This window comes from Pipistrellus hanaki (genome assembly GCF_964339955.1).
Source record: "Pipistrellus hanaki genome assembly, chromosome: 6".
NCBI lineage: Eukaryota > Metazoa > Chordata > Mammalia > Chiroptera > Vespertilionidae > Pipistrellus > Pipistrellus hanaki.
In genome coordinates this window covers 34,204,989-34,232,252 of record NC_140508.1, presented here as the reverse complement: position 1 = coordinate 34,232,252, position 27,264 = coordinate 34,204,989, and the positions used below count along the sequence as shown (strand labels likewise).

At 53.6% G+C, this 27,264-nt stretch overlaps 1 protein-coding gene across 1 annotated transcript; it reads right to left on the bottom strand.

Annotated features, from left to right (window-relative positions):
- Positions 1-843: 843 nt before the first annotated feature.
- On the bottom strand, positions 844-26,506 carry XKR7 (XK related 7; the record flags this gene model as incomplete). Its single annotated transcript, XM_084886975.1, has 3 exons — positions 844-2,331; positions 3,541-3,743; positions 25,923-26,506. The coding sequence occupies 3 exons, from the start codon at positions 26,504-26,506 to the stop codon at positions 1,376-1,378; spliced, it is 1,743 nt and encodes a 580-aa protein (XP_084743101.1). The 3' UTR covers positions 844-1,375.
- Positions 26,507-27,264: the final 758 nt, after the last annotated feature.

Here is a 27,264-nt window from a genome sequence, read left to right as displayed (position 1 = left end):
GAATCGACCACACGTCTCAAGGATTGGACAAAACAAAGCTGCTTTCTAGCCACCGCCCAGGAGAGCCACTTCTGCAGGGAGGCTGAGAGCCAAGGTTTATGTCAGGTCCCTAGAGCTCATATTTTCTCGCTGGAAACCAGCTGGAAGTTGGAATGTACCAGGGGTTCCCGAGGACCATGTCCTAGGAAGGTGGCTATGGACTAAAGTGGACAGGAGCACAGACTCCTATGAACCCCAGAAGTCTAGAACTGGAGTGTCTATCCCTACAATCTCCCGCTCACATGGGTTCCAGAGGCCGCTCCTCCACCACCATGGCAGGAGCTGCAATGCCCCGGAGCACAGCACAGGGCCCCAGTGCACTCAGCCTGACCACAGAATCCAGGTCCGTGACGCCCTAGGACAGCTGGCCAGCTAAGTGATCTAGAACTTCATCCAGAACTAAGGATGTCCCTCTAGAACAGTTCCTCTGCTAACTGCGCTAGAACCTCATCTATAATTGAACCCAGACAGGATATCTTCCTAGACATTTTACCTGTTGCATTCAAACCCCTTTTTTTTCTACAAGGAACGCTTTAGACGCTCATCTAGAACAAAGAACGACTCCAGGAAGCATTTCCCTTGAGGGGTCTGGAACCTCACCCATAACCCAGCCCACGACACAGGAGTCTCTGGAGGAGTTCACTCTGGGAGCATTCTCGATGCTCTGGATCTGCGACCCTTGGCGTTCCAGCTAGCTCGAACCCCTCAGATGTCTCGGGTTCTCCCTCCCCTCCAGCTCTAGCACTGTCTACCTCCCACCCTCGACTCCCCACCCTCCCCAACTTCCTCCCTTAAATCCTCCTCTCTGGCCCAAGCTCCAAACCTTGGGCCCCACAGGAACTGTACCCACCTCGTCCACCAGACTCTCCCACCTCACCCCCATCTTCCATAGCCTCCTTCATCCCCACACCCCCTCAGGAGCACAGGGCCTCAGTCACGGACCTCAGACGGGGCCCTTCCTCTGACAAGTCCACCGGGGTGATACGTGGGCAGCTCCAGGTGGGGGAGAGGGTGTGGAGCCCCCAGCACCAGAGGGGGTATGGAGGCCTCCATGAAAGCGGGCAGCGCATGAGGCGTGTAGCACCAGTTAATCCCCTGGGCCCTGGGTCGAGGGGGCGTGTTAGAAAATGGGCCACAGGGCTGGAAACAGGGCCGAGGGCTGGGGCCTCCATGAGGCTGCCCCCTCCCCTGAAAGAACCCAGTGGTGGAGCCACTCTACCCTTGGACCAGCAGATCCGCTTCCCCTTAGCCTGGCGGCCCTGAAATCCCAGGCTCAACACTGTGGTCGATGTGAGGTCAGCCAAGCCCATCCCTTTCTGGGGGGAGAAGCTGTGGCCTACACTGTGGTCTCATACTCCAGCAGCTCCTGCGAGGTCCCCATGCTCCGGTACTGCAACCGGGGCGTGACGGGCGAGGAGTACTCCAGCGCCAGAATGGTCTTCCGGAGCCGGCGGTCAATAAAATGCGCATCCCACGCCGGGTACTTCTTACGAGGCAGGTCAATCCGAATGACAGGCCCCTCTGTCCGCAAGGCACGGGCCACTGGTGTGGGAGGCAGGCCGGGCCGCACCTGGAAGACAGGCGGCGTGGGGGTCCCCGCCCGCTCCCCCCCCACCGAGACCCGATCCCGCTCGGCGCCTGTAGTCCTCGGCAGGGACCTCGGGGGGCTTGTGACGGCGTCGGCAGGCGGGCCGTGGGGCTCTGGGGCCTCCGGGCAGATGCAGCCGGGCGCCTGGGGGCCCAGCATGGGCCCGTTGGGGTGCAGGAGGCAGTAGTAGACGCACATGAAGAATACGCCCAGCGCGAAGCTGGAGGCCACCACGCAGACCAGGATGAGCGAGTGCAGGTCGGTGGAGAAGTTGCGGCTGGCGTACCAGAAGCCGGTGAGTGCCGCGTTCTCCAGCAGGACGATGCCGTAGTAGAGGGTCATGCGGCGGCGGCTGCGGCCCTCCTTGACGTTGAACCAGCAGAAGATGTAGATGATGCCCACCACCATGTTGTAGATGATCTCCTCCCACTTGGACATGCAGAAGTCCGTCTCGCCCTGGATGACCCAGAAGGTCATGACGCACCAGTGGGCCACGACGAAGATGCCGAAGTAGAGCCTGTAGACGCTGGCGAAGAGCGCGAAGGCCAGGCCGCGGGCCGCGATGGTGAACAGGTGCCAGAGCACCTGCGCCACGGCGCCCTTGTAGGACAGCGGCCGCTTGTCGTCTCGCGAGTCCCGCAGCACCTTCTGGTAGGAGGCCAGCGTCCAGGCCAGGGACACGAGGGAGGCGGAGGTGGAGAGGGCTGCGGAGACAGGGCGGGGGCGGGGCGGGCCGGGTTAGGGGTGGGTCTGGGTGGGGGTTGGGTGGAGGGGAGGGTTGCGGGTCAGGAGCTGGGTTCTGAGGCGGTGTGAGGGGAGGGGCTGTGCATCAGGCAGGGGGCGGGAGGAGGGTCTCAGTGGGTGGTCTTAAAGAGTGATGGTGGGGAGTGGCGATGGATAGAGTTGGGTACAGTCTTCAGGGCGGGAGCATAAAAGGAGAGGGAAGGGGGGTGGTTTGGGTCTCCGTAAGGGTTAGGGTTCGGGGGCTTCGTGGGAAGGTGGGGAATTCGAGTCTGGGGCTCTGGGAATGGGAAAGGAGGTGCAGAGTTGGGAGGGGGTGTCACAGTCAGGGCATGGAGAGGCCAGGAGAGGACTATTAGAAGCTAGAGGTCACCAGGCTGAGACTAAGGTGTGGAGAGGGCTATCCACGCTGAGCACAGCTGAGGGGACGGAGAGAAAATCTACAGCCGCCAGAGTTTGGATGGGGGCCCCGTAACCCTAGCGGGGAATGCCCAGGGGGCCTGAGACCAGGTGATAGTCTTTCAGGACATTAAGGGCTGGCTGGGCAGAGTCTTGGTGGGAGGAGCATGGGGAGCCCCAGAGAGAGGGATGTGGCTTTTTGCTGACATGGACGGGTTTTTGTCTGTTGGCGTTAGGGAAGGGGCAAGGAGGAGCTGGGTGCACAGGACCTGAGCTGGGCCTGGAGCGGGTTCCCAGGGGGCGAAGAGCAGGGAGAGGGTGGATGGACAGGCTCTCTGGAAACCGTGATTGGGCAGGTCTGCGAGTCAGGGAGTCCCCGGAGAGGTGCACGCTGGGATCAGGATAGTTTGGAGAATGAAGTGGGTGGGGAGGGCCTGAGGTGTGGCGAGGGGGTCAAGGGCCTCTTTGGACTTGGGCAGCAATGGGTCTGGTCTGCCCTGACAATGGGGAAGGGAGGAGGGTCCGACGGGGGACGAACTCAGGGGACATGGAGGTCTTCACCGGCCTGGAGCGGGGTGAGAGCAGAAGGGGCTGCAAAACCTCGGCAGGGAGCGGGGAGGGGCCTGCAGCAGGAAGAGCTGACACTGGAGCAGTCAGAATACGGAATACTGGAGAGGAGTGAGCCCGTGCTGGGGCTGGGGCGGGGACGCAGGGCATCCCCGGAGCACAGAGGGCGGGCGGGCGGGCGGGCGGGAGGGCCAGGGGCGGCTCACCGGGCAGCAGGTCCGGGCGGCCGCCGCGGTGCACCAGCAGGCTGAGCTGCAGCACGAGCTGCGGCGCGCTGCGCAGGAAGGTCTCCAGCAGGCGCAGCATGCTCACGTCCGCGCTCTCGAACAGCATCCGCCAGTAGAAGTGGCGCCGCAGCCGCTCCCCGCGCCAGCGGCTCTGCAGCCCCAGGTACATGGTGCGCAGGTACCTGCCGGAGGGACGCGGTGCTGAGGCGCCCACTCCGAACCGAACCTGGCCCGTGCCACTCAGAGCCTAACACCACAAACGTAAAAGGGGCGTTTGGAAAGGACCCCGTTCTCGGGCTGTGGTTGGGGAATTCCTGATGGGCTCTTCGGCTTAAAGCAGGGACACAAAGGAAAGGCTCCAGCTACTCTGCACAGGCCACAGGCTCCAGCCCACAGCATTCTCATCATCAACGCTGCTCTGCCACATGGGGGCCTGCTTTCTTCCCCGGATTCTTGGCTCCCTACAGGACCCTGGGCTTACAACAGCCCTGCTATTATCCCCATTGTATAGATGAGAAAACCGAGACCCAGAGAGGTATGTCATTGGTCCAAGGTCACACAGCTAGGAAGCATTCACACCCAGGCAGCCTGGCTCAGGGTTCACCTTCTAACCATTAAGCAACTCGGCCTCTCCCTGCATGCCGCTAAAAGCTTGCCTACGCAGGAGCAGCTCCTGGTGCCACCCCCAGTTCTGTGGCCACCAGCAGCTTTCTGGCGTGTAGCCAAGCCCACCTCTGAGTGCCCGTTCTTCCCACGGGCTAGAGGAGGCTGCTTAGAGACCCTCTGGCCTTGGAGACTTTGCTGCTGCTTCTCACTTCTCCCAACAAACGTCATGCCTCCAGCTACTCTGCACAGGCCACAGGCTCCAGCCCACAGTCCTCCTCCTCACCCTGGGCTTTTGCAACTGCTGTTTTCTCTGCCTGGTAACACCTCCACGCCAGCCCCCAAACAGGATAACTCTTGCTCCCCGCTCCAAGGCTCAGCTCATAAGCATGATTTCTTCCTGGATCCTCCACGGACCACTCTCCACTTGGAGTAGGGGCCTCTCCCAGGCTTCCCTCCCACCCAGCACTTTTCACAGCGGGTATAACTGTCTGCTTATGCACCCACCGCCCGCACACTGTGATCTCTGTGGGAATGATCGGGGCGGCTTGCTAACTGCTGTGTTTCCAATTCTTACCACGGAGATGCTCGATCTGCGTGTTGCCTGAATGCATAAATGAACGAACGTGTGAGTGACTGAAAGTTTAACTGAACGGAACTCTGGTAACCCAGTAGGGGGCATGGAGGGAATCCCAAAGTCCTGAGATCAATTCCTCACTTAGTTGTGTCATCTTGAGCAAGAAGGCCCTCTCGGAGCCCTGCCTGTGAGGTTAAGTGGGTGAGATCCTTGGCCACTGTGAACTGCAGTGCCCACTGGGTGACAAGGGACTGTCCACACAGGTCTCTGCATCTGATCTCTCCTCTCCGTGATGGTGCCTGGCCCAGCAGCTCCACCCCTGGCGGTTGCAACCATAGACACTGGCCCTCCAACCCCCAAATTCTCTGACCCATGCCCTTTGCTGAAACCAGAGAGGACTCCTTTAGAAGTGATCTCTCCATAAACCAGGGAGGAAAACACAACATAGTCAGTGACCTTGTTGCCTCCATCAGACGTTGGGGAACCAGGGATTTCCCAGAAACGGAGTGCTGGCATTTTCAGAGTGTTGTTTAAAGGCCAACAGCACTCAACTGTGTACAGCCAACCCACGGGAGGAACCGCAGTGCTGCCTGAAATGAGGGACCCACTGACAGACCCAGAGCTTCTCCAGTGAGTATCCTGGTCTTAGCATGGTGGGCCCTCTCTGGGCCTCAGTTTCTCCAATAGGGATGGGTTTGATGACTCTGGAGATCCTTTCAGAGCGAATGTTCTCGGATCCAAACTCTCCCCTGAAAATGTGGCTAGAAACATCCCAATTGGGGTTCTTGCCATCCCCGATCCTTCAGCTAACTCTCCCACCCAACATTGACCTTCCTCTAGCAGTTCTTGGCCGCGTGCTTTACACGCTCTGCTCACACACTTTGTGGTAGGGAGTCCCTGTTTCCAGAGGCGGGCCTCCTGCTTCTGAGCAGCTCCAGGCGGGTTGTGTTTCTCTGATGAGCAGACATTTGTCTCCTCCCTGTATCTTTTGTTCTATACCTACACCCTCACATAAGGATCCCTGCAGCCAGAATCACTCATTCACATAGCAAGTGTAACATGACCACTTGCTATGTGCCCTGTCCTGTGCCTTTAAGTGTCTCTCACTCCCGTGGGAGAGACATGGTAAGAGCTGAAATAGATGCTCTGAGAAGCTGGGGAACCCAGAGAAGAGATGGGTGACTCTGGCTGGGGGGTTAAGGGGATCAGGGAAGACTTCCTGGAGGAAGAAACAGTTTTAAAGCATGGGCAGGTATTTTAAGGCACACAGCGGGTGGAAGGGTGTTCTGTTTTTTAAAATATATTTTTATTGATTTCAGAGAGGGAGAGGGAAAGGAGAGGGAGAGAAAGAAACATTAATGGTGAGAGAATTGTTGATCGGCTGTCTCCTGCATGCCCCCTACTGGGGATGGAGCTGGCAACCCGGGCATATGCCCTTGACAGGAATCAAACCCAGGACCCTTCAGTCTGCAGGCTGACGCTCTATCCGCTGAGCCAAACAGGCAAGGGCAATGGAAGGGCATTCTAGGTGGAATAATCAGCTGAACAAAGGCACAGAGGCATGAGAGAATGTGGCCTTTTAGGGGACTGGCCGGTGGTTTGTCAGGAAGGAGGGTTTATGGACGGGGGCACAGGAACACTAGAACTGCGAAGGGCATCAAATTCTGGACTGAAGAGTTCATATTTTATTCTAAATTTGAATTCTATCCCAGAATCAGGGGTGATGGGATGAGCTCAGTGGCTCAGAAAGCTTGGTCTGGAGGCTGGTTTGGAGGAAAGCCAGGAGAGGCTGGGGCTTGGTCCAGGCCTGGAATGCCAGGGCCTCGCTCAGGCAGGGCACAGAGGAGGGGCAGAGAACAGAGCTGGGGATGGCCAGAGGGGCGTGTGGGGATCCTAGGGGAGAGACCAGGTTGGCCCCCAGAGCTTCTGAGGGCCCAGAACACAGACCACCTTTCTCAGCCCCCATCTCCTCCAGACCCCGTTCCCATGGCTCTGGCTTTGAGCAGGAAGGAGAGACCAGCTGTCCAACATGAAGGGGCCTGGGGAGCTGGGGGAGGGCGACACCCTGGAAGTTTCTCTCAGGCTGGTGGAAGACCATCTGTTTCCTGGCCCTGGTCAGCATGAGGGAGGCCCCAGCCCAGCCAGCATCCATCACCACCTGACAGGCCGCCTGCCCCCCTCCCCGCCCACTCCTGCCAGCTCCCAACACCCACACCCCAGCTAACCACAGACAAAGGGCTCCCTCAGCCCAGGACCACAGCGGGCCAGATCAGGGAAGGGGTAGGGGAAGAAAGAAGGCCTCTGAGACCCCAAAACTTGCGGTCAGCAGGGAGTGTAGAGAGATCATGTCACAGTTGGGGGGATGAAAAGGCTTAGGTTCAGCAATCCTCTGCCTGCTTTGGCAACAGAAGCAAGATCTGTGGCTGTTCCTGCCAGCCCCACTGCATGCTCACTGCCAAGGGCCTGCAAGGTTTTTATGGGCCTAGGACAATGTGTGAGGCCTGGGGGAGGGGGGGAGGGGGGAGGGGGGGTGTGAGATTGGCTCTATAACACAGGGGAAAAACTGCAGAATCAAAATTAATAAATGTTTAATTAAACGTCTGCGAAACAGCACATGATATCAGCCAGTCAACTGCAATTTGGCTTTTATCTGGCTGTATGTAATTTGCACTTGATGTTTGATATAGCTGCATTTTAATATGCTTCATAGGTGTGGGGCCCACAGAGGTCTTTACACAGCCCTGCCCAGGACATGCGTCCTAATTCCCCCGAACCTCAGTTTCACTGTCTCTGAAACGGCGTCAGCACTCACCCTCCTTGTCTACATCACCGCTCCCACGGTGAGAATGAGAAAGGCAAGATGGCGATACGCTGAGTGTGTGGGTTTGCTGCCCGGCCCCGCCCTGAATGCTCTGTGGCCTTCGGTAGTCTCTGCCTCACTGAGCCTCGTTTTCATCCTCGCTGTGAGCATTTGGAAAGCACAGAGGATATGCACATAAGGGGGAGGGATGCCAGCTAGGTGGAGGCCGCTGGCTCCTCCCTCATCAGCAGCCGCTCTTTACTTTTTTTTTTTTTAATATATTTTATTGATTTTTCACAGGGAGGAAGGGAGAGAGATAGAGAGCTAGAAACGTCAATGAGAGAAACATCGACCAGCTGCCTCTTGCACACCCCCTACCAGGGATGTGCCCGCAACCAAGGTACATGCCCTTGACCGGAATCGAACCCGGGACCTTTCAGTCCGCAGACCAACGCTCTACCACTGAGCCAAACCGGTTTCAGCCGCTCTTTACTTTTTCTTTCTTTCTTTTTTTTTTTAAATATATTTTATTGATTTTTTACAGAGAGGAGGAGAGAGGGATAGAGAGATAGAAACGTCAAGGAGAGAAACATCGACCAGCTGCCTCTTGCACACCCCCCACCAGGGATGTGCCCGCAACCAAGGTACATGCCCTTGACCGGAATCGAACCTGGGACCTTTCAGTCCGCAGACCGACGCTCTATCCACTGAGCCAAACCGGTTTCGGCAGCAGCTGCTCTTTAGACCTCCCCCAACCCTGACTGGTTTGGCTCAATGGATAGAGCATCGGCCGATGGACTGAAGGGTCCCGGGTTTGATTACGGTCCGGGGCATGTGCCTTGGTTGCAGGCACATCCCCAGCTAATCAATGTTTCTCTCATTGATGTTTCTAGCTCTCTATCCCTCTCCCTTCCTCTCTGTAAAAAATCAATTTTATATATATAAAATTTTATATAATTTTATAATATATAAAAACCTCCCCCAGGAAGCCCATTCTACTTGAAAGGAAGTTGGGAGAGATTAATCTTCACCACAAATGGGACTGATGCCACCCATAGAGAAGGAAGCTCCGTCTCAGGGAAAGGAACCTAGTCGTGGGGGGTGGGAAGGGATGTATCTGCTCTCCCCCAAAACGCATCCCCAGTCCTTCCCTCCATTCTCTCAACGGCCACCACCCTGGTCCAGGCCACCGTCGCTTTTGTCTTCCCGGTGGGCTCCCTGCAGCCACATGGCAACCAGCAGGGTGTTTTGAAAATCCGTCAGATTATGTCTCATTCCGCTCCTCAAAACCTTTCAAGGGCCACCCACCACACTTGGAACAAAACCCAAGCTCCTCGCTTGGTCTGCGGGCCCTAAACCATCGGGCCCCGCCTATTTCTCCCTTCTCCTCTCACACCCCCGTGCCGTTTGTCACACCCCCGTGCCGTTTGTTCTCAGCCTTCCGGTACCCCCAGGCGTGCTCAAACCCAGCCCACGTGCTCCTCACTCAGGGCCTTTGCCCTTGCTGCTTGCTCTGCCTGGAACACCGCTGCCACACACCCTGTGGTGGCCTATGCTCAGCTCATTCTCAGAGTCCCCTCCCATGTCAGCCCCTCTGCTCTCACCACATGGCTCTGGTCTCCCACATTGCCCTCTCTATCTCCTTAACGTACACTATGAAACAACCTTATTTATCAACTCACACATTTATCTTCTGTTTTACCGCCGAGGCTCTGGTAGGTTAGGGACTTTCTTTGTTTTGGTCACCACGGTTTCCCCAGCATCAGCACATGTAGTAGGCACTTGATAGATATTTGTTGAATGAATACATGTGAGTGTTTGCATGTCTTCTCTCTCCTGACCTTGGAGGCCCTGGGGCTTTGTTGCCTGAGCTTACCCTGAGCCGGGACACCCAGCTGACTGATTTCTGTCCTTTCTCCTTCGGGGAGCTTTCCCTGGCGCTCCTCAGCCCGGTTGGGCCTCGCCAGCGTGGACAGCCCCAGCCTTACACTGCCTCTGCCTACGGCCAGTGTGAGCCAGAGCCTAACAGACAGCTTCTACCAGCCCCCATTTTCCAGGCAAGGAAACAGGGGAGCTCAGAGGTCTATTTTGGATCTAATTTGCCAACTCCCAGCCTTGTGTCCAGGAGAAAAATGGAAAAACAGATAGTGGGTATTGTTGAAGGGGTGGGGGTGGGAGGGGCATGAGTGAGAGCAAATCAAACCCAGTCTGGAGAGGAGAGAAGCCAGCAGCTAGGATGGGCAGTTCCTCCACTCAGGCTCCAGAAAGCTGTCTCTTCTGGGCCCCACTGCCTCCGTGAGCAGGCAGCAGGGTCAAGAAATGGACAGAGATGGTTTTTCAGGAACCTCCCAGCATCCCCTAGATGGGAAAGGATGAGGAAGCCAATGGGAAAGGCTGAGGGAGCCACATGTTGAGTAGCCAGGAAGCTTCTGGGTGCGGCGTCTGGGTCATTCTTTCTCCGACTCTTTGTTCCTGGGTCGCCCCAAGTCTCTGGCACTGGGTCAGGGTTTCTGGCCAGGGCCTCGGTTCCTGCAAACGGTCAGACCTGTGTCCCCGCTGGACCTGTCCCTTTGTCTGCCCTAAGGTCCTGGGCCACTGCCTCTTCTGTGCTCAGATCAGCCTGTTGTGTTTGTCCCTTGAATGCAGGGTCGGCCTATTTATCTGTTCCTCTGCTGTTGTCAGTCCATCTATTTGCCTGTCAGCCAGTCTCACCCTGGGACCCTGGGTCAGTCCCCCAGGCTGTCCCTTAGATATTAGGTCTATTTGTTAGCCGCCTGACCTGGCTTCATGTGTCAGCCGGTCTGTCCCCTCTTAGAGACCGGGATCATCCCTCTGCCTGTCGCTTGGATGTCAGGAGAACCTGTCTGTCCTCCTGGATACCGGGTCTGCCTGTTGGTCTGCTGTCTGTCAGTCTCTTGGCTGCTGGGTCCATCTGCTGGTGTGTTGCTCAGCTCATGGCTCAGCGAGACTGCCAGTTTTCCGGCTGTCCTCCCCTGCCTGCCCCCCTCTCCCCGACACTGGGTCCCTCTCTGTCTGTCTGCGTCTCTCACATCCTCAGCTCCTCCATCTGTCGGTCTCCGTGTTTCTGAGTGTGGTTCCCCCCCTCTCCACTCCCCCTCATTCTCCGGGCCAAAAACACAGCAGCTTCCAGCGGCGCCCCCGCTCCCGCTCCATCCAGGAACCCCCACCCTACCCCGCTCTCTGCCTCGGCTAGCTCCTGGTCTCCAGAACTCTGGAGAGGAGCAGGGTGGAGCTGGGAAAGCAGGGCTGATGGGAAGGCGCAGGGCCCCCCCCACCAGGCCCATTACGGCTCTGTAGGGGGACAGCATGCAGGTGTTAATACTAATGTTAATAACTCATATTTATTGAGCGCCCACTGCATGACAGGCTATGCTAAATAAACCTTTTTTATACATATTGTCCATTATTTTTTTAAGTATTTTTTTTAATTGATTTTAGAGAGGAAGTGAGAGAGAGAAACATCAGTGATGAGAATCACTGATCGGCTGCCTCCTGCACACCCCCTACTGGGGATCGAGCCCGCAACCCAGGCATACGCCCTTGACCAGAATCAAACCTGGGACCCTTCAGTCCACAAGCTGATGCTCTATCCACTGAGCCAAACTGGCTGGGTCCGTGTTGTCCATTCTTCACAGCAAATCTTTGAGGTGGCTCTCGTGGGCCCCTGCCCCAGAGAAGGTGCTTCAGTCTCACCGAGGTACCACTGCCCGGGAGGACCTCAAAGCTCTGCTTGGGATTATGTGGGAGGGGTGACAACAGTAGGAGACCCAGGCTCAAGTCCTTCATTGAACTATTATTAGTATAATATATTTTTTAATCATTGGACTTTCTGGAAAAGTCCAACCCCTCTGTGGGCCTCAGTCCTCTTCTATAAAATGGGCCCAGGTGACCTGATTCTTGCCTACCCCAAGGAATTTCCACCAGGCCCATCTCCCCACCCATCCCATTCTTATAACAGTAAGGCCCAGCATCTGTGTCCCGAACCCGGGTACTTCTCTCCACTCTGATGTCGCCCACTCTGGTCCACGTCAGCCAACTTTAAGCAGTCTCTATCCGCCCTGCTAAGTGTCCTTCCTCCCATCCCTCTAAGAGCTTCTTCTTCACACAGCAGCCTGAGGGACGCTGTAAAATCTTAGGCCCGGTCATGCCACTGCCCATTGCTCCAGAATAAAATTCTTACCAGGACCTTGGAGGTCCAGTGCAACCTAGCTCTGTCCGCCTCTAGGACCTCCCTCCCTCTGCCTTCCCATCATGCACCTCTCTGGCTACGCTGGCCTTGCTGCTTCCTGAACACCCCAAACTCATCCCAGCCTCTGGTCCTCAGCCTGGAAAGGGCTCCACCAATCTCTGGCAGATTCTTATCCTCTCCACCTCAGCTGGGTCATCTCCTCAGAGCGGCCCGCCCAGATCCCTTTCCAAAGCATGCTCCTCACCTCTCTGGCCACTGCGTCATGTTATCCTGTTTTCTTAACACATACCACAACCTGAAATGGCCTAATTTACTTGCTTTCATATTTATCGTCTCTGCGATGGAGTGGGGACCATGGCTCTCCTGTTTTCTGCTATGTCTCTAGTGCCAGGCACATAATTAATGCTCAATATGTTTTGTTTCCTGAATGAATGAATGAATGAATGAAGAGTGTGCATATGCTATGTAAGCTCCCCAGGTAAAGGCAGTTAAATACAGAGGGAAATAACCCAGGCTGGGGAGTCAGGGAGACCCAAGTTCAGGTTCTGGCTCCATCATTTACTCTCTGTGTGGTCTTGGATAAGCTCTTCCCTCTCTGAAACCCTTGGCTCAATGCCCACCTTCTGAAGTAGCTATGAAATAAAATGGTGATTTATATAAAATGTCCAGCCCGGTGCTGTGCCCTCGACCAATGGAAGGCTTCTGACTCCGAGGCTCCCGCAGGAACAGGAGGCCTTCTGGTTTCTGGTGGAGCTGAGGCCCACTCCTAGGCTGGCTTTCCCTGGTGCTCACTGAATCTGTCCAGAGGAGAGAGGGGGACAGAGAAGGCCCTCTGAGGCAAGTTCACAGGGCAGGGTCTTCTTTGCGGTCTTTGTCTTCCCCCTGAAAATAGCTGCCACCCTTTGAAGACCTACTGTGTGTACTTTGCTAACATTCTCACTGCAGCCCTGAGGTTTTGGGGGCATGATCCCCATTTTCCAGAGGAGGAAACTGAGTCACAGAAAAGAGGAGGTTCATTCACCCAGCATTTTTGAGTACCTTCAACGCACCAGGTACTGTGCTGAAATGCTGGGACACAACGGTGAACAAGACAGACCCAGACATCCCTGGCCGGTGTGCTAAGTGGTTAGAGTGTCAGCCTGCGCACTGAAGGGTCTCGGGTTCAATTCCCAGTCAAGGACATGTACTGGATTGTGGGCTTGCTCCCAGGCTGGGTTGGGGGCATGTAGGGGTCAACCAATCGATAACTGTCTATGTGTCTGTCTGTCTCTCTCCCTCCTTTCCATCCACTCTCTCTTAATGGGAAAAACACCCTCAGGTGAGGATTAATAACAACAACAAAAGACAGACCCAGGCTATCTGGTACTGTCTGTGGGGGGCTTGGACCCTAATTAAGTCATCATGTAAATACGGAACCACAAACATATTCCTTGGGTTCCAGACGTGCTGCCACCAGGGCTCCATGCTCCCCCACTGAGCAAGCGGTGCTGCTGGAGAAGGGCCTGGCCCCGCATGGGAAGGGCGTAGCAGTCAGGGAAGGCTTTCTGGAGGAGGTGGCTATGAGCCATGGTCTGAAGCAGGCACAGGAGTTAGCCAGGTGGAGGCAGGAGGGAAGGGTGTTTCTGGCAGAGGGACAGCATGGGCGAAGGTCCTGAGTTGGCCAGAAGCAGTAAGTGGTCAAAGGGCTGTCGCTCAGAGGAGAAAGTAAGAAAGCAAGAGATGAGGTGACCGTGGTGAAGCATTTGGTCTTTATCGTAAGCCTGCTGGGGAGACGGGATGAGACAGCCCTTCTGCGTTGTAGAGGGAGTGCTTGGCTGCGGGAGACAGGCTGGGGGGAGGCAGGGGTGGGAGGTGGCGGACCAGGTACCAGCTGAGGTGAGAATGACGACGGAAGGCAAGGCCATGGACTCCAGAGACATTTAGCGAGCATTTGGAGAAGTGGCTTGCCCAAAGTTAACAGCCAGAATATCAGAGCTGCATCTTAAATTAGGCTGGCCAACTCCCCCATTTCGCCACAGGGCACACACCACGCTGAGCCGGGCCCTGGGGCCTCGGGTGCTGCTTGTGGGAAACATCGGGCCCCAGGCATACACTACAGCACCTGCGTGTGGCCCAGGAGCCCCTGTGGGAATGGCCATGAGGCCCCCTCCCTACCTGCCCACTCCGCCGCGAGCACTCCTGCACGGATTCAAAATAGGACCTTCTCCGGGTTGGCAGCCAAATGCGTCATAAATGCCAGCAGAGAAAGTGATTTTACACATTCGGATCCCATTTCGCGTGGTGCTGGGAGCTGGGCCATTTTCCTCCTCCTTAGCAGCCCCCTAGAGAGCCATAGCACCTCTTTTTCTGCTGGGATGAAGCCAAATATTTCCCCACCACTAATTTTAGCCTCGGCTGAAAAGCTGAGACCCTTTCCTATCCCACCCACTGCCAGCAGCCACCAGCCAGTGTCCTCTTTTTGCTGAACAGCTAAGCAGGCCGTTCCTTTCCAGCAAAGGCTTTGGGACCAGGTTCTCACCTCTTAGGTCTTAAACGGTGTTACTGCAGCCAGATCTCCTCCCCTCTCTGGCCTCACTTTCCCTATCTGTGAAATGGGTACAGAGCAGAGACTAAAACCCAGGACCCCATACTCTAGATCAAGAGTCTTTGTACCTGCCACTTCTTTCTTTTCCTGCCATCTGGTGCAGAGCTGGATGCCATGGGCTAGCTGGGGGAGAAGGAACTAGATTCTACTCTCCTGGTGGCTTTGGGCTGGGAAGAAGCACCACTTCTATCTGTCCCTGGCCTGGGTGTGAGATCCTAGATCAGGGGTCTTCAAACTACGGCCCGCGGGCCACATGCAGCCCCCAGGGGAGTCTGATCATGCCCGCCAGGTTTTTTGGGCAGTGAGCGCAGCCAAGGTGTTACAGTAGGGATTAGTAGTTCGTATTGTCCGGCCCTCCAGCTCTCTGAGGGACCGTGATCTGGCCCCCACTTTAAAAAGTTTGAGGACCCCTGTGACCTAGATGATAAAGGGGCCATGCTGAAATCATTATGAGGGACTGGAGAATGAGGGAGGGGCTAGAATTTTAATTGTCCAAGAATAGCTGGAAATTAGGATATTTATGCAAAAAGATACTATCCCAATTTGGAAATGTTGGCAACTAATTTTAAAAATACCATATGAATTTGTAAGAAATAATTATTCCTTTTTTCAAGGTGTGATAACAATATTAGTTGTATTTTTCAAAAGTCTGTCTCTTTAGAGCTGTACTGAAATATTTATGGATGCAATGATATGATGTCTGAGATGTATTTCAACAGAACATGGAAAATAAAAGGTCCTCTCTACTTCTATATATTTAAAATTTTTCCATAATAAATAGTTCCATTAATCGTTTCAACAGTTTCGGTAGCGGGGAAGGTCCTGTGTGGGCCAGACACATCCGCAGGCTGGCTTTCCCCACTGGCTACGGATGTGTCACGTGTGGCCTGGCCTCCAAGCATCATAAGGCCCCCAAGTTAGATCCACGGAGCCTCCTCTGTAAGGGGCTTCGGAGACCATTTAGTTTATCCCCCAGTCCCACCCGGGAGACCTGCCACAGCTTCCCTGCCAAAGCCAGCCACGGCTGTCTGCCCACATCTGTGCTGTGGCAGTCTCGCCCAGGGGAGCAGCCCGCTGTTCCTGGGCAGCTTGATTGTCAGGGCGTTCTTGTTTCTATTCAAGCGAACTCTGCCTCCCTTTAACCTTGGGTTGTTATCTGTCCTCACACCATCTCTGGAGCCCAGAAAAGTCTCCTTCCCGGAGAGGGGATGGGGGTGGGGTGTCAGTGGAGGAGCATTCGTGAGCATTAGGATCCCTGATTCCCGTCTCCCACCCCCTCCCTTGTTCCTAAGCAAGTAGGTTGTGCTGCAACTTGGGCCAATGATAACAGTAAGAGTAGTTACCGTTTTCTGAGCCTGCAGTATGTGACAAGCCCTGTGCATTTATATTATCTCCCGATACCTCTACAAGAACCTGAAGATGTAGGTTCTGTCATTATCCCTGTTTCATAGAGGAGGTAGAGTGCCGGCTGGTGAAGTGACTTGCCCAGGGTCACACCGCTGGGAAGTAACGGAGCCAGGGGCTGCACTAGTGCCCCAGCCCTCAGCTACTCTGCCCTCTTGTCTGAGTCCTGGCAACACTCATGCAGGATCCTCCAGCCCCCAGCTGGACTTCACAGACGGGGTAACTGAACTCCAGGCAATGAAGTGTGTCTCGCTCAGGATTCTGATTTTAACGATTCCATTCAGTTCACACGAACATTTATTGAGCACCGACTGCATGCAAGCAATTTTATTTCCTCCATCTCGTAAGTGAGGCCACACCTGCATCCTCCTGGAGACTCAGCCCAGGTTTGCCCCGTTACATGGTATACAAATACAAATGCGTTGCCCTTGACCTGCATTTGTCCATGACCGTGTGGAAGGCTGCAGATGTAGGCCTAGCAGACCTCAGTGCCATGTCCACCAAGGTAAAGGGCTCCCACACTGCCTCAGCACCCCTACATCAGCACAGATGCAAAGCCTGCTCCAACAGGCTTCACGTCCTAAGAACCTGCTATGGATCTTGTAGAGCTGGCTGGGTACAAGGCCACTAACAGCAACAGAGGGTCCGCTCTGGGCCAGTCACCGTGAGAGAGGAAAGGACGAGGCCTCAACCCCCAGGGGCTTGTAATCTGGTAGGAAACCCAGGCAGGTGAGCAGGCGATCACAGGAGAATCTGAACAGAGCTGTGAGGCTGAAGAGGAATGAGTAATTGTGCCTGGGGGGGAGTCTGAGAGGAGAAGCCAGAATGTTAACAGTGGGTCCTTCATCTTGAACTCAAATTTTTGAACTATTTTTCTGATTTTTTTTTTCTCTTCCCAAAGCAATACATGCATGATTCATACACTTAACTAGCAGAAGGCAGTATCTCTTGGTGGTTTTCCATGTGGCCATTGGAGCTGGACTGTGTCCTTTCAAACATGAACTTGGCTATTTACTAACTAGGAGGCTGTTAACCTCTCTGTGTCTCAGTTTCCACCAACTCAGCTAGTGTTAGCTAGCGGCATTGGCCCATATTACAGATGTGCAGTGCATGTTCCATATATTCATTCAATAAACCTTCGCAATAGCCATTTGTATAGGGATGTTATTATCCCATTTCACAGATGAGGAAACTGAGGCCTAGAGAGGTTAAAGTGACTTGTTCACAGCCACACAGCTCATACGTAGCAGAGCCAGAGTTTGGGCTCCACAGTTCTTATCCTTCCTCAACACACTAGCCTACACGACAGGATTGCTGTGAAGGCTAATGATCTCACCTAAGTCTCTATACGTGGTAGCTAGAATTTTCAGTAATATCTGACTTTTCAATAACAGGTGAATGCATGCATGCATGTATTTCTTGGTTAATTAAAAACCAGAGTAAAATCTTCAAGCTACACACGATCTAATTAGCAAGTGGAACTCTCCCCTCGCCTCCCCTCTCCATCCCCAGAGATAGAGCCGAGGGGCGTCTTCTTTAGCTCCTTTCTGTGCTGCCTGAGGTTCCAACAAAAAGTGCACAGCTCTTTTATAAACAAACAAAACCACTAAGCAATTTCCATTTTAGGTAAAAGCCACAACGTTGACCTGATTGAGGGAGTGGGAGGTGGGATTGGAGGGGCAGAGGGCGGCACATGTGGGTTTGTTCAGGGAAAGCTTCTCAGAAGAGGTGGCGTTGAGCTTGGCCGTGAAGGATGTGCAGAATTTCACTGGGAGGAGAAGGGGAAAGGAGGAAGGACTGTAGGCCGAGCGCAGAGATGTGATGAGGGAAGGAGTGTGTGGCTTATTTCAGGGGTGGAGTGGGGGGGTGGGATGGGGGGACTGGGGGAGAGGGGGATTGGAGCAGGAAGGAGACTCAGGAGCAGGAGGCAAAGGGCCTGATGCCAGGCTAAAGCATTCGGACTAGCTGGAGGGGCAGAGGGAGCCGGTGCCAGTCCTCTGGCTTCAGAGTGGCCAGGTCAGACCCGAGCTTTAGAGCTACCCTCTGGCCACCAGTGGAGATGGGATGGGGTGGGTGAGGGGGGGAACCGGAGGCAGATAAGATTTCCCAGGGGAGGAATGACGAGGCCCTTGTAACAAAGGCAGGGCAGTGAACGGAGAGGCCAGAGTAGATCCCAACACACCCTCCTTCCTCTCCCTAGGGACCTTCGCCCTAGCGCTGGGTTCGGAGCCATTTCCTGGCAGCCTCCCTCCTCCCCCCCAGGCTTCCGTGTGGTCTTTATACATCCAGCAGGGGACGATGGGCCCCACTGCCGCCACCGGGTCTGTTGGGAGCAGCTCTAATGGCCGGTGGCTGCAGATGGGCAGGGGAAGGAGAGGAGGGTGGTGGGTGGCGTCCTGAGGTGTCTCCCGGGAGCTGAGGGGTGAGGCTGGGCAGGAAGAAGCCTGCAAAGTGAGAGCAGGGAGGAGTCTGGGACGTCACCGAGTGCAGGGGGTTGTAAACATGCTTCAGTGGTGGGACTGACCACAATCTTAGACAGGTACCTGACAAAGCAAAAAGAGGAGCTCAGAGACACTCAGGTTGAAATGATGGTGAGAGGGCCATGAAATACATTTGGAAACCGGTATGGAATCCAACCCTTGTCCCATTTTATAAATAATAATACAAATGGTAACGGCTGATGAGATTTGAGCATGTTCTGTATTCAAGGCACTGTGGTAAACACTCTATAAACATTATCTAACTTACTACTCCCCCCAGCCACATGATAGGTATTATTATTATTAGGATGTCTGTTTCAGAGATGAGAAAATCAAGGCACACATATCTTGCCATTTGCCCAAAATCACAGAAAGTGGTGACACTAAGTGTGGCTGCTTCCAGAATGGGGGTTCTTAACCATTGACTATCTGGCTCCAATAGGGAAACTGGCCAGAGAAGGAAAGATATCGTGTCCACTCTGCCTGAAACAGACCTCACCCCATTGCTACTACCCTGGTCCCGCCCCATCTTCTCTCACCCGGATCACCGAGAAGCCTCCTCCTGGGGCTTACCCTGGCCTCCCTCCAATCTATTTGCCACCCAGCGGCCAGAGTGCACACTGTAAACATGAGTAAAGCCCTATTCCTCCCCTGCTCACATCCTCTTGGACTCCTGCTTCCTGCAGAGTGAAAGCCCTGTGGCCTCGGAGGCCTTGTGATCTAACCAAGCCAACCTGTCCACCATGCTGTCCCCTTCCTCTCTGCTTCGGCCACACGGGTCTTCTCCTCAGTCTTCCCTTCCCTTTGCCTGGAACACTCTTCCCGAGACCATCACCCAGCGAGACCTCACCTCATCCAGCCCTTTGCCCACATGCCCCCGCCTCCCAGAGGCCTGCCCTGACCACCTTATCTCCAAGACCCACACCTTCTTTCCGGGCCTCTGTAGCTTCCTACCTGTTTCACTTTTTCCATACACTTACTGATATCTGATCCATTATATTAAATTTTTTATTGATTTTTAGAGAGAGAGGGAAGGAAAGAGAGATTTGTTGTTCCACTTACTTATGCATTCTTTGGTTAATCCTTACATGTGTCCTGACTTGGGACTAAACCTGAAACCTTGGCATATCAGGATGAGCTACCCAGGCAGGGCTGATCCATTAACCTATATAATAAAAGCCTAATATGCAAATTGTCCCCTCAACTGAGAGTTCTACCGCTTGCTATGATGTGCACTGACCACCAGGGGGCTGCACAGAACATGGCGGGCGTTGGTGACACAGCAGTGGAGGTGCTGCAGGCTCCAATGGGCCTCAAGGAGAGCAGGACTGGGGTGGGATGGTGGAGTGGGCGGTGCCAGGCCAAGACAGATGCCAGGCGGGGGCTGAAAGCCCCACTGATCCAATTGCAAGGCGACCAGAGGCAGGGCGGGGGGGTGGGGGGTGCGCTGCCTGGCTCTCTCAGTTCCTGGGAAATGGGTGGTGGTGGGGTGATTGGTGGGGGCAATCGGGCCCCCACAGACAACAACGGGAGGGGTGAGAGAGATGCAGGGGGGTGAGGCCCGCACAGGCTGCCAGGGGGAGGGAGTACCCAGCCAGCAGCAGGCAGATGCTAGGACCCTACCAGTGCACACATTTCATGCACTGGGCCTCTAGTATTCTATATTATGCATAGTGAAGGTGATCAAAGTTTTGTCACCCCAAAACATGCTATTTTGGATATTGATTTTAAGCTGATTATTAAGAAACAAAAGGCTCAAAAAGAAACTTTGACCCTCCTCCTTGCCTTTCTGCAGGAATTCAGATAGAAGCATTTGTTTCAGGAAGGGAATCCACCTAACACCTAAGAATTAAGTGTTGCAGACCAGGAGACTCCAAACAAAAACCTGTTCACTGATGCTGTGTCCCACTGTTTCTGGATGGCCCAGCAGGAACTTGTTTACCGCCTGCTGTCTTCCTGTGGACTACCTGCTTCCCTTTGAAATCCCAGGCCACTGCCCGCCTCCTTTGTTCACAATGGCATTTAAACCTCAGCTGCCCAATGCATCTTTGGGTCTCAGATCCTATGGCACATCCCCATCACCCCGCATGTACATCTGTAATAAACTTTGGACATTTTCTCCTGTTAGTCTGTCTGTTAAACTTGATTATTAGCCCAGCTAGAAGAACTTAGAAGTTGGGAGGAGAGTTATTAGTTTTGCACCGCCCCCCCCCCCCAAGATAATACACACTATATTTTGTTTGTTGTTGCCCCCATTTGACTACTGAGTCCATGAGAGCGGGGCCTTAGTTTTGTTCACTACTCTATTTCCAGCACTTAACGCAGTGCCTGGTATACAGCAAGTGCTCCATAAATATTTTCTGAATGAATGATTGCAGATCAAATGAACAGCTGCCATGTCCTTATGGCTTCAGGGGCCTTGAAGGCCCTCTTGCCTTCCTGGCCCCTCCCTGGCCACCTGCTCAATGAACTAACCTCCCTCTGCAGGGAACAAAGCCCAGGCCGATGGCTCTAAGCACTGCCAATGGTTCTGAACACTTAACAATGCGGCCAGCCCTTTGCCAAACCCTGGACAGACATCATCTCATTAAACCACAAAACAACCCAAGAGGTGTACCCTGATGGTCTCTAGGTACAAGGGATCAAACTCAGGCACAGAGATTATATAGCTCATCAAGGTCACATACAGGAAGTGATAGGACCAGGATTTGAACTGAGGACATTTGAATTAGAGTCCATGTTCTTTTTTTGTTACTCCTCAATTGTAGGATATTTTTCCATTAATTTTTAGAGAGAGTGGAAGGGAGGGGGAGAGACAGAAACATTGATGTGAAAGACACATCAGCCCTAACCAGTTTGGCTCGGTGTAGAGTGTTGGCCTACGGACTGAAGGATCCCAGGTTCGATTCCGGTCAAGGGCATGTACCTTGGCTGCGGGCACATCCCCAATAAGAGGTGTGCAGGAGGCAGCTGATTGATGTTTCTCTCTCATCGATGTTTCTAACTCTCTATCCCTCTCCCTTCCTCTCTTTAAAAAAATCAATAAAATATTTTTTTAAAAAAATAAATAAAAAAAGAAAGACACATCAATTGGTTGCCTCCCGACCCCGCCCCTGCCCTGACCTGCTTGCAACTGAGGTATGTGCCCTTGACCAGAATCGAACCAGAGACCCTTCAGTCCACAGGCTGATGTTCTACCCACTGAGCCAAACCAGTTAGGGATAGAGTCCACGCACTTAACCATTATTCCAAGACTATGGCTTCCCAGAGAAGAGACACAGGGCCTGATTTTCACACCAAGCAGGACTCTTGAGGAGTCAAAGGGAGCAGTGCTCAGGCCTAGACACAGAGTGGGTAGCAGAGGGAGGGCCTTCAAAGCCCAGGCTGCCTCCCTCCCTCCCCATTCTGGGGTCCCCAGATCCTGACAGCCTAGAAGGAATACTGTGCCAGATCATCACCCACTAATTGGCTTAGCAAACCAAGCTTATCCGGGCAGACGTGGAGCCCAGTGAATTCAAGATTAGAGAAAGCAGGAGTCATGGCTTACTGCTCTGCTGCCCACAGGGTCAGGAAGACCGGGTTAGGACTTTAATTGGCTTAACAGCCCTGAGTGGCTTAACTGCTCAGACGGTTGAGGTGGAGGGTGGTGAGGAATGAAAACACAGACTGGTGACCAGCCCACAGCCAGCTCATGTTTCACCAAAGGATCTGTGTGCTCTTCTCTTGGGGTTCAATCTGCACCCGGCCAATAGTCAGACCTCTCCTCCCTCTGCCCCCTATGCCATCAGCATGGGGGTGCCAGGCACAGAGCTTGGGCTTGCGAGTTGGGCAAAACTGGGTTGGCACCTCACCTCCCTCCTATTTCCTTAGTGGGTGACCTTGGACAAGTTACTTGACTTCTCTGAGCCTCACTTTTTTGTCTGGTAAACGTGTGTCATTTGCCAACATAGGGGCAGTTTCAGGGGGAAAAAAAGAGATCCTGTGCCTCACATGGGGCCGACTGGGACAGAGTGAGTGCGTGGTATCCATGAACTCCTCCCCCTCGCCTCCCTCCTCAGAGCCCCATTTTGTGTTTAAAATAATAATACCAATACCCATTTGCAAGGTTGTTTGGAACTGGAATAAGAAAGCACCTCATGAGTCGTGTGGAGCTAGAACAGAGGTCACAAAGAAGACAAGCTCACAAATGTGTTAACTTTGGTCGACGTGTTTTAAAAAATATTAATTAATAATTGAAAATTGGAAGAATTCACACAAAAATCCCGATTTTCCACTTCTCGTGATAAATCACGAATTGACAATACCGAGTCCACAACTTCTCATGGCACCCTCAGTGGGGCTAGGCGGTGGCTTCCCCTTCTCTAAGACACTGCTTACCCCCAAATGTCCTCTTGACTGACAGCCACATACAGACACAGGTCTGTGCTTCCTGCTTCTCAAAGTATTTAAGCTTTTCATCCAGTATTGTACCAACATGAGGAGTTGAAAGATACCTTTACGACTTAAATTCTCATATTCAGAATTGGAGATATGAGATCAGGAGGTGAATAACTCCATTGAGTAGGGAGACGGAGGGTGTTTCAGAGCATTGGCTGTGTACAGATTGAACCCCAAGAGAAGAGCTCACAGATCCTTTGGAGGGACATGAGCTGGACACCAACCTGTTTTTTCATTCCTCCCCACCCTCCACCCCAACCCTCTGAGCAGTTAAGCCACTTAGGGCTGTCAAGCCAATTAAAGTCCAAACCCTGACCTCTCTGACCCTGTCACCTCTTGAAAAAAAGTGAGGCTCAGAGAAGTCAGCTTTGATCCTGGAGGGCTCAGACACGCATCCCTTCCTCAGTACTCCAGTTCCCACTACTCAGAGCATCAGCACCAAGTCCTGCTGAAGAGAGAAACTGTTCACTGTGGAACATTTCATGTGGTAAGCAAACATGCTGTGCCAACATTGCTTAACTTCTAGGAATACCAGCCCTGCTGGCTTCTCTATATCTTGTCTGGATTTTCCTCCATTTAGCCAGACCCTCAGCCATTTCAGAAACCAAAGGTTTGGGACAGGTGCCCAGAGGTTTTTGCTCTGCTAGCTAGACCATCGTTAGAATTTACAGAAAAGGAAAGTTGTTAAAGTCATCAAATCTAATATTCTCATTTGACAGGGAAACTAAGGCTGGTGTGGGGAGAGCCTCACCCAAGTATACCTAACAAGCTAGTTACAAACCTGGGTGAAGACATAGGTGCCCCAACCCAGCACTCTCCCCACAATATACACTGTCTCCCATCCTTACCCACATCCTTATCTCCCCCTTCTTTCACATTCTTATCTCAGTGCAGCAGGAGCCATGGCTTTCTATCATCCTAGAATCTTGGGATCTCAGACTCATAATTCTTTGAGCGTGAGGGACACATTAGTGGCAGAACTGCAAGGTGGATAAATTCAACGTGGGCTTTGAAGGCAGAGTCTTGAGTCCCAGCTCTCCTACTCCCTAGCGGTGTGACCTTGGGCAAGGGTGTACCCTTTTTGAGCCTCTATCTCCTCACCTGTCAAGTAGGAATGATAATACAACCACATCAGAGTTTTCTTCGGAGGGATATAGGAAATGAAACAGGTAAAAAGGCAAGCAGTAAGCTTGGCACAAAGTGAGTGCTTAGTAAAATAATTGTTATAGAGGATCTGTACCCCTAAAGCTTATGTGAAATGGCCCAAAGGTGACAAAAGAGAATGGAGCGGGACACAGTGGAGCACATATATTCTGTCTAAATTGTTACAAGCCAGACACTGCTAGATTCCTTTATATCTATCTATCTATCTATCTATCTATCTATCTAATCTTTTTTTTAAAGAGAAGCTAGGACTTCTAGAGTTTTGAAATATTATTCAAGCCAAACAAAACGCTTTCAATGGCCATTAGTTTGCAACCCCAGCCCCCTTTACAAATGGGGGAGAGGAGAAATAGCTAGTCCTTTTACCGAAGAAACCATGGATCTCAATGGGCCGTCAGCTACCTCCAGCCACGCCCCTGAGGCCCCCATCCACACTCCGTGATCATTTTTTGCCGTATTTGAGAGATATGCAGTTTGTTCAAGAAGGCAGTATCAGTTTCTTGCATGTAGATTCTGAACAAGGGGAGGAGGGTTCTAGGTCGTCAGTGAGTTGAGGAGCAGCTGGCCCACTTTAGGCTGAAGGAAAGGGCAGTGAGGATTTGGCCATCAAGAATAGGAAGTTACCATTTCAAAATCTAAAAATATCTTTCACCATCTGTCCACTCAGGCACAGAATGATAACTGCAGATTAGTTCCTGGATGTAGACATGAATATTTTTATGTGTCAAGCTAATAATAATAACAACACCAACTTGGGTGGATACAACTTCACCCTCCTTCTCTCCCAAGACAGATAAATGGAATATACACATCATTCCAGACAAGGCATAGAGAGGGAAACCAAGGCAGAGAGAGATTTGGCAATGCAACACGGGTGACACAGCAAGTGAGCAGCTGGAACAAGCTGTGGGTGTCCTGTTTCCAACCCTCAGCAAAGAACTAAATCTTGAGTTAGGCAGAACGTGTTAACAAGTAGCAGATAGAATAAATATAAGATCAGCAATAATCACCCTCTATATCGCTACTGTGACTTTAACTTTTTCCATACAACTGTGATAACCCTAGTAATCTACTACATTACTAAAACATATTGAAGTTTGCAGGGCCTCCCACAGACCAGCTCTCACATGACCAACCCACTAGGTAAATAAACTATGATGGTAGATTAATGAGATGAGGAGGGAATTCTCCCATATTTCACAGGTGAGGAAACTGAATCTTGGAAGGAAGAGAGGTTTTGTCTAAGATGACATAAGTAGCAAGTTCAATTCTTTCAGTGGACAGGACAGGCTAAGCTACTGGAGCAATCCTGATTCAAGAAGAACCCTCCGTTCAGAATTCCCCCCTCTCCAATGAACTCAGCTCAGCTCAGCTCAGCAGCCACTCTTAGTCCTGGCAGAGTAAGCCTGGAAGTAGGCTGTTTGTGCAAAGTCAGTTATGTCTTACTGCCCTGCGATTACAGGATAGCTAGTGGCCATCTAATCTCAGATTCAAGATCCAAAATCCCCTTGGGCCTGTTGAGGTGTGGGCAGGAAGTGGACACTGGAGAAGTCCTAAGAAACAGGAGCCAGATGGCTCCTCAGCTGGGTCTGGCATACCCTTTCCCAAAAGTCTAAAAAGTTTGAGCAGGATATTCATTTAGCTACCTCAAATTCCATGCTTCTCCTGGGAGATTGAGAATGGACTTCAATTCTGAACTGAGAATCTTTGAGAGCAAAGGAGGACTTCTGAGATCTTTCCTACACCCAGGCTCAGCACTTGGGCAGAAAGGAGTGGGTCAGGGATGGGGGGAGCCCTGGAGTTCTATTCCAAGCTTCACACTCACGTTCATTAACCCAGGGCCCTTCCTCTCTCTTCTTGCTCCATCCCCTCCTCCCTCAATGGCCAGATAAGAGGATGGCTCTGGGGTTGGTCAGAGTTTGAGAGCAGAGGGCAGGGAGGAGCTGGCAGAGAAAAAAAAATCAGAGCTACATTAGGGTGGGGTGTGGTGGAGGTCAGGACACGAGGGGACCTAGAGAGATCAGAGGAAAGCTGGGGTGGGAGGCGGCCCTTCGCAACCCAGACTCCTCGGAATCAGCTCCCTCCACCTGCGCTTCTCCTACCTCCAGACCTGGCCGAGCTGCAGGAGGTGGACGAGAGTCTGCAGCAGCCAGACGCAGAAGCGACAGCAGCGGCGGCGGTGGGCGCTGGCCGAGGAGGGCGCGGGCGGCCGGGGTCCCAGCTCGGAGCCGCCCTCTTTGGCCAGGAAGGCGGTGGCGCTGTCCTTAGTGCTGACGGAGAGCCCGCCGGCGCCGCTGTCCTTGGTGCTGACGGCGGGTCCCAGGGTCCCCGCGGGCTCCGTGTAGTCGTACACGAACCAGCGGAAGCTGAGCAGTTGCACCACCAGCGAGGGCAGGAGTACAAACAGCAGCGTGAGGCCGAAGGAGGTCGGCTGACCCTGCAGGTAGTAGGAGGCCGCCAGCCACAGGTCCGTGGCGCCGTCGGAGAAGAACACGAGCAGCGCGCACAGCACCCAGCAGCAGTCCCGCAGCCCGTAGCGCGGCGCCGAGCCCCCCGGCCCGGCCACCTCGGGGCCCTCGGCGGCCGCCGCCTCCCCGCGGGCGCCCGCGCTGCCCCGGGCTCCCCCAGCCGCCCCCTCCGGCGCCGGGCTGGCCGCGGCCGCCGCTCCATCAGACTTCGCGGCCATGTTGGCGGAGCGGGAGGCTGGGAGCGACTTCCGGGAGGCGGAGGGGGTGGGGTGCGGAGTGGGGAGGACCCTGAGCTGTGGCGGCTCCGGCCTCCCCCTCTTCCTCCTTCTCCTCGTCTTCCTCCTCCCTCTACTTCAATTATTCATTACCCTTGGCGCCGCCCTCACCCCTCCTCCACCTGCCGGGCTGTGGCCGCAAGGGGAGCACTCCTCTCCCCGGGAAGGGAGCCGGGGACGGGGGAGAGCATCCCAGGTCACCTTCTGCCTTCCTCGGAGGTGGGGGGCTCCAGCCACATGCTCTCTGCCTCTCACCCCTCACCCTGCTCCACTTCCTTCCTTTCTCCTTTCTTCACCGCGCCCCTTTCCCTTTTCATTTATGTCCTGTGTTTACCTCCGGCGGCCTGGGTCTGAGGAGCGTGGGGGCGGGCAGGAACTTGGAAAGGGGCGGCTTAGGCGGGCACCTCAGGAACTCTTCAGCAATCATTCCATGCTGACAGGCCACTTCCTAGTTTCCAGGGTGTTCACATATTGTTCCACCCCCTTCTTTTATCTCGAGAGGCCCCTTTTGCTATTGTCTTTTGAAGCTGAGAAAACTGAAGCTCTGAGAGTTGCTGTCTCTTCCCCGCGCCCCCCTTTCCCTCCTCTGGAACGGCCTTCCTCTGGCCACAGCCCTCATAACTAGGGGCAGGGAAGGGATGGAAGGGAACACCAGGTGGAGGAAAGAGCTAGTACAAAGGCCTGAAGGCCTGAGACTGGAG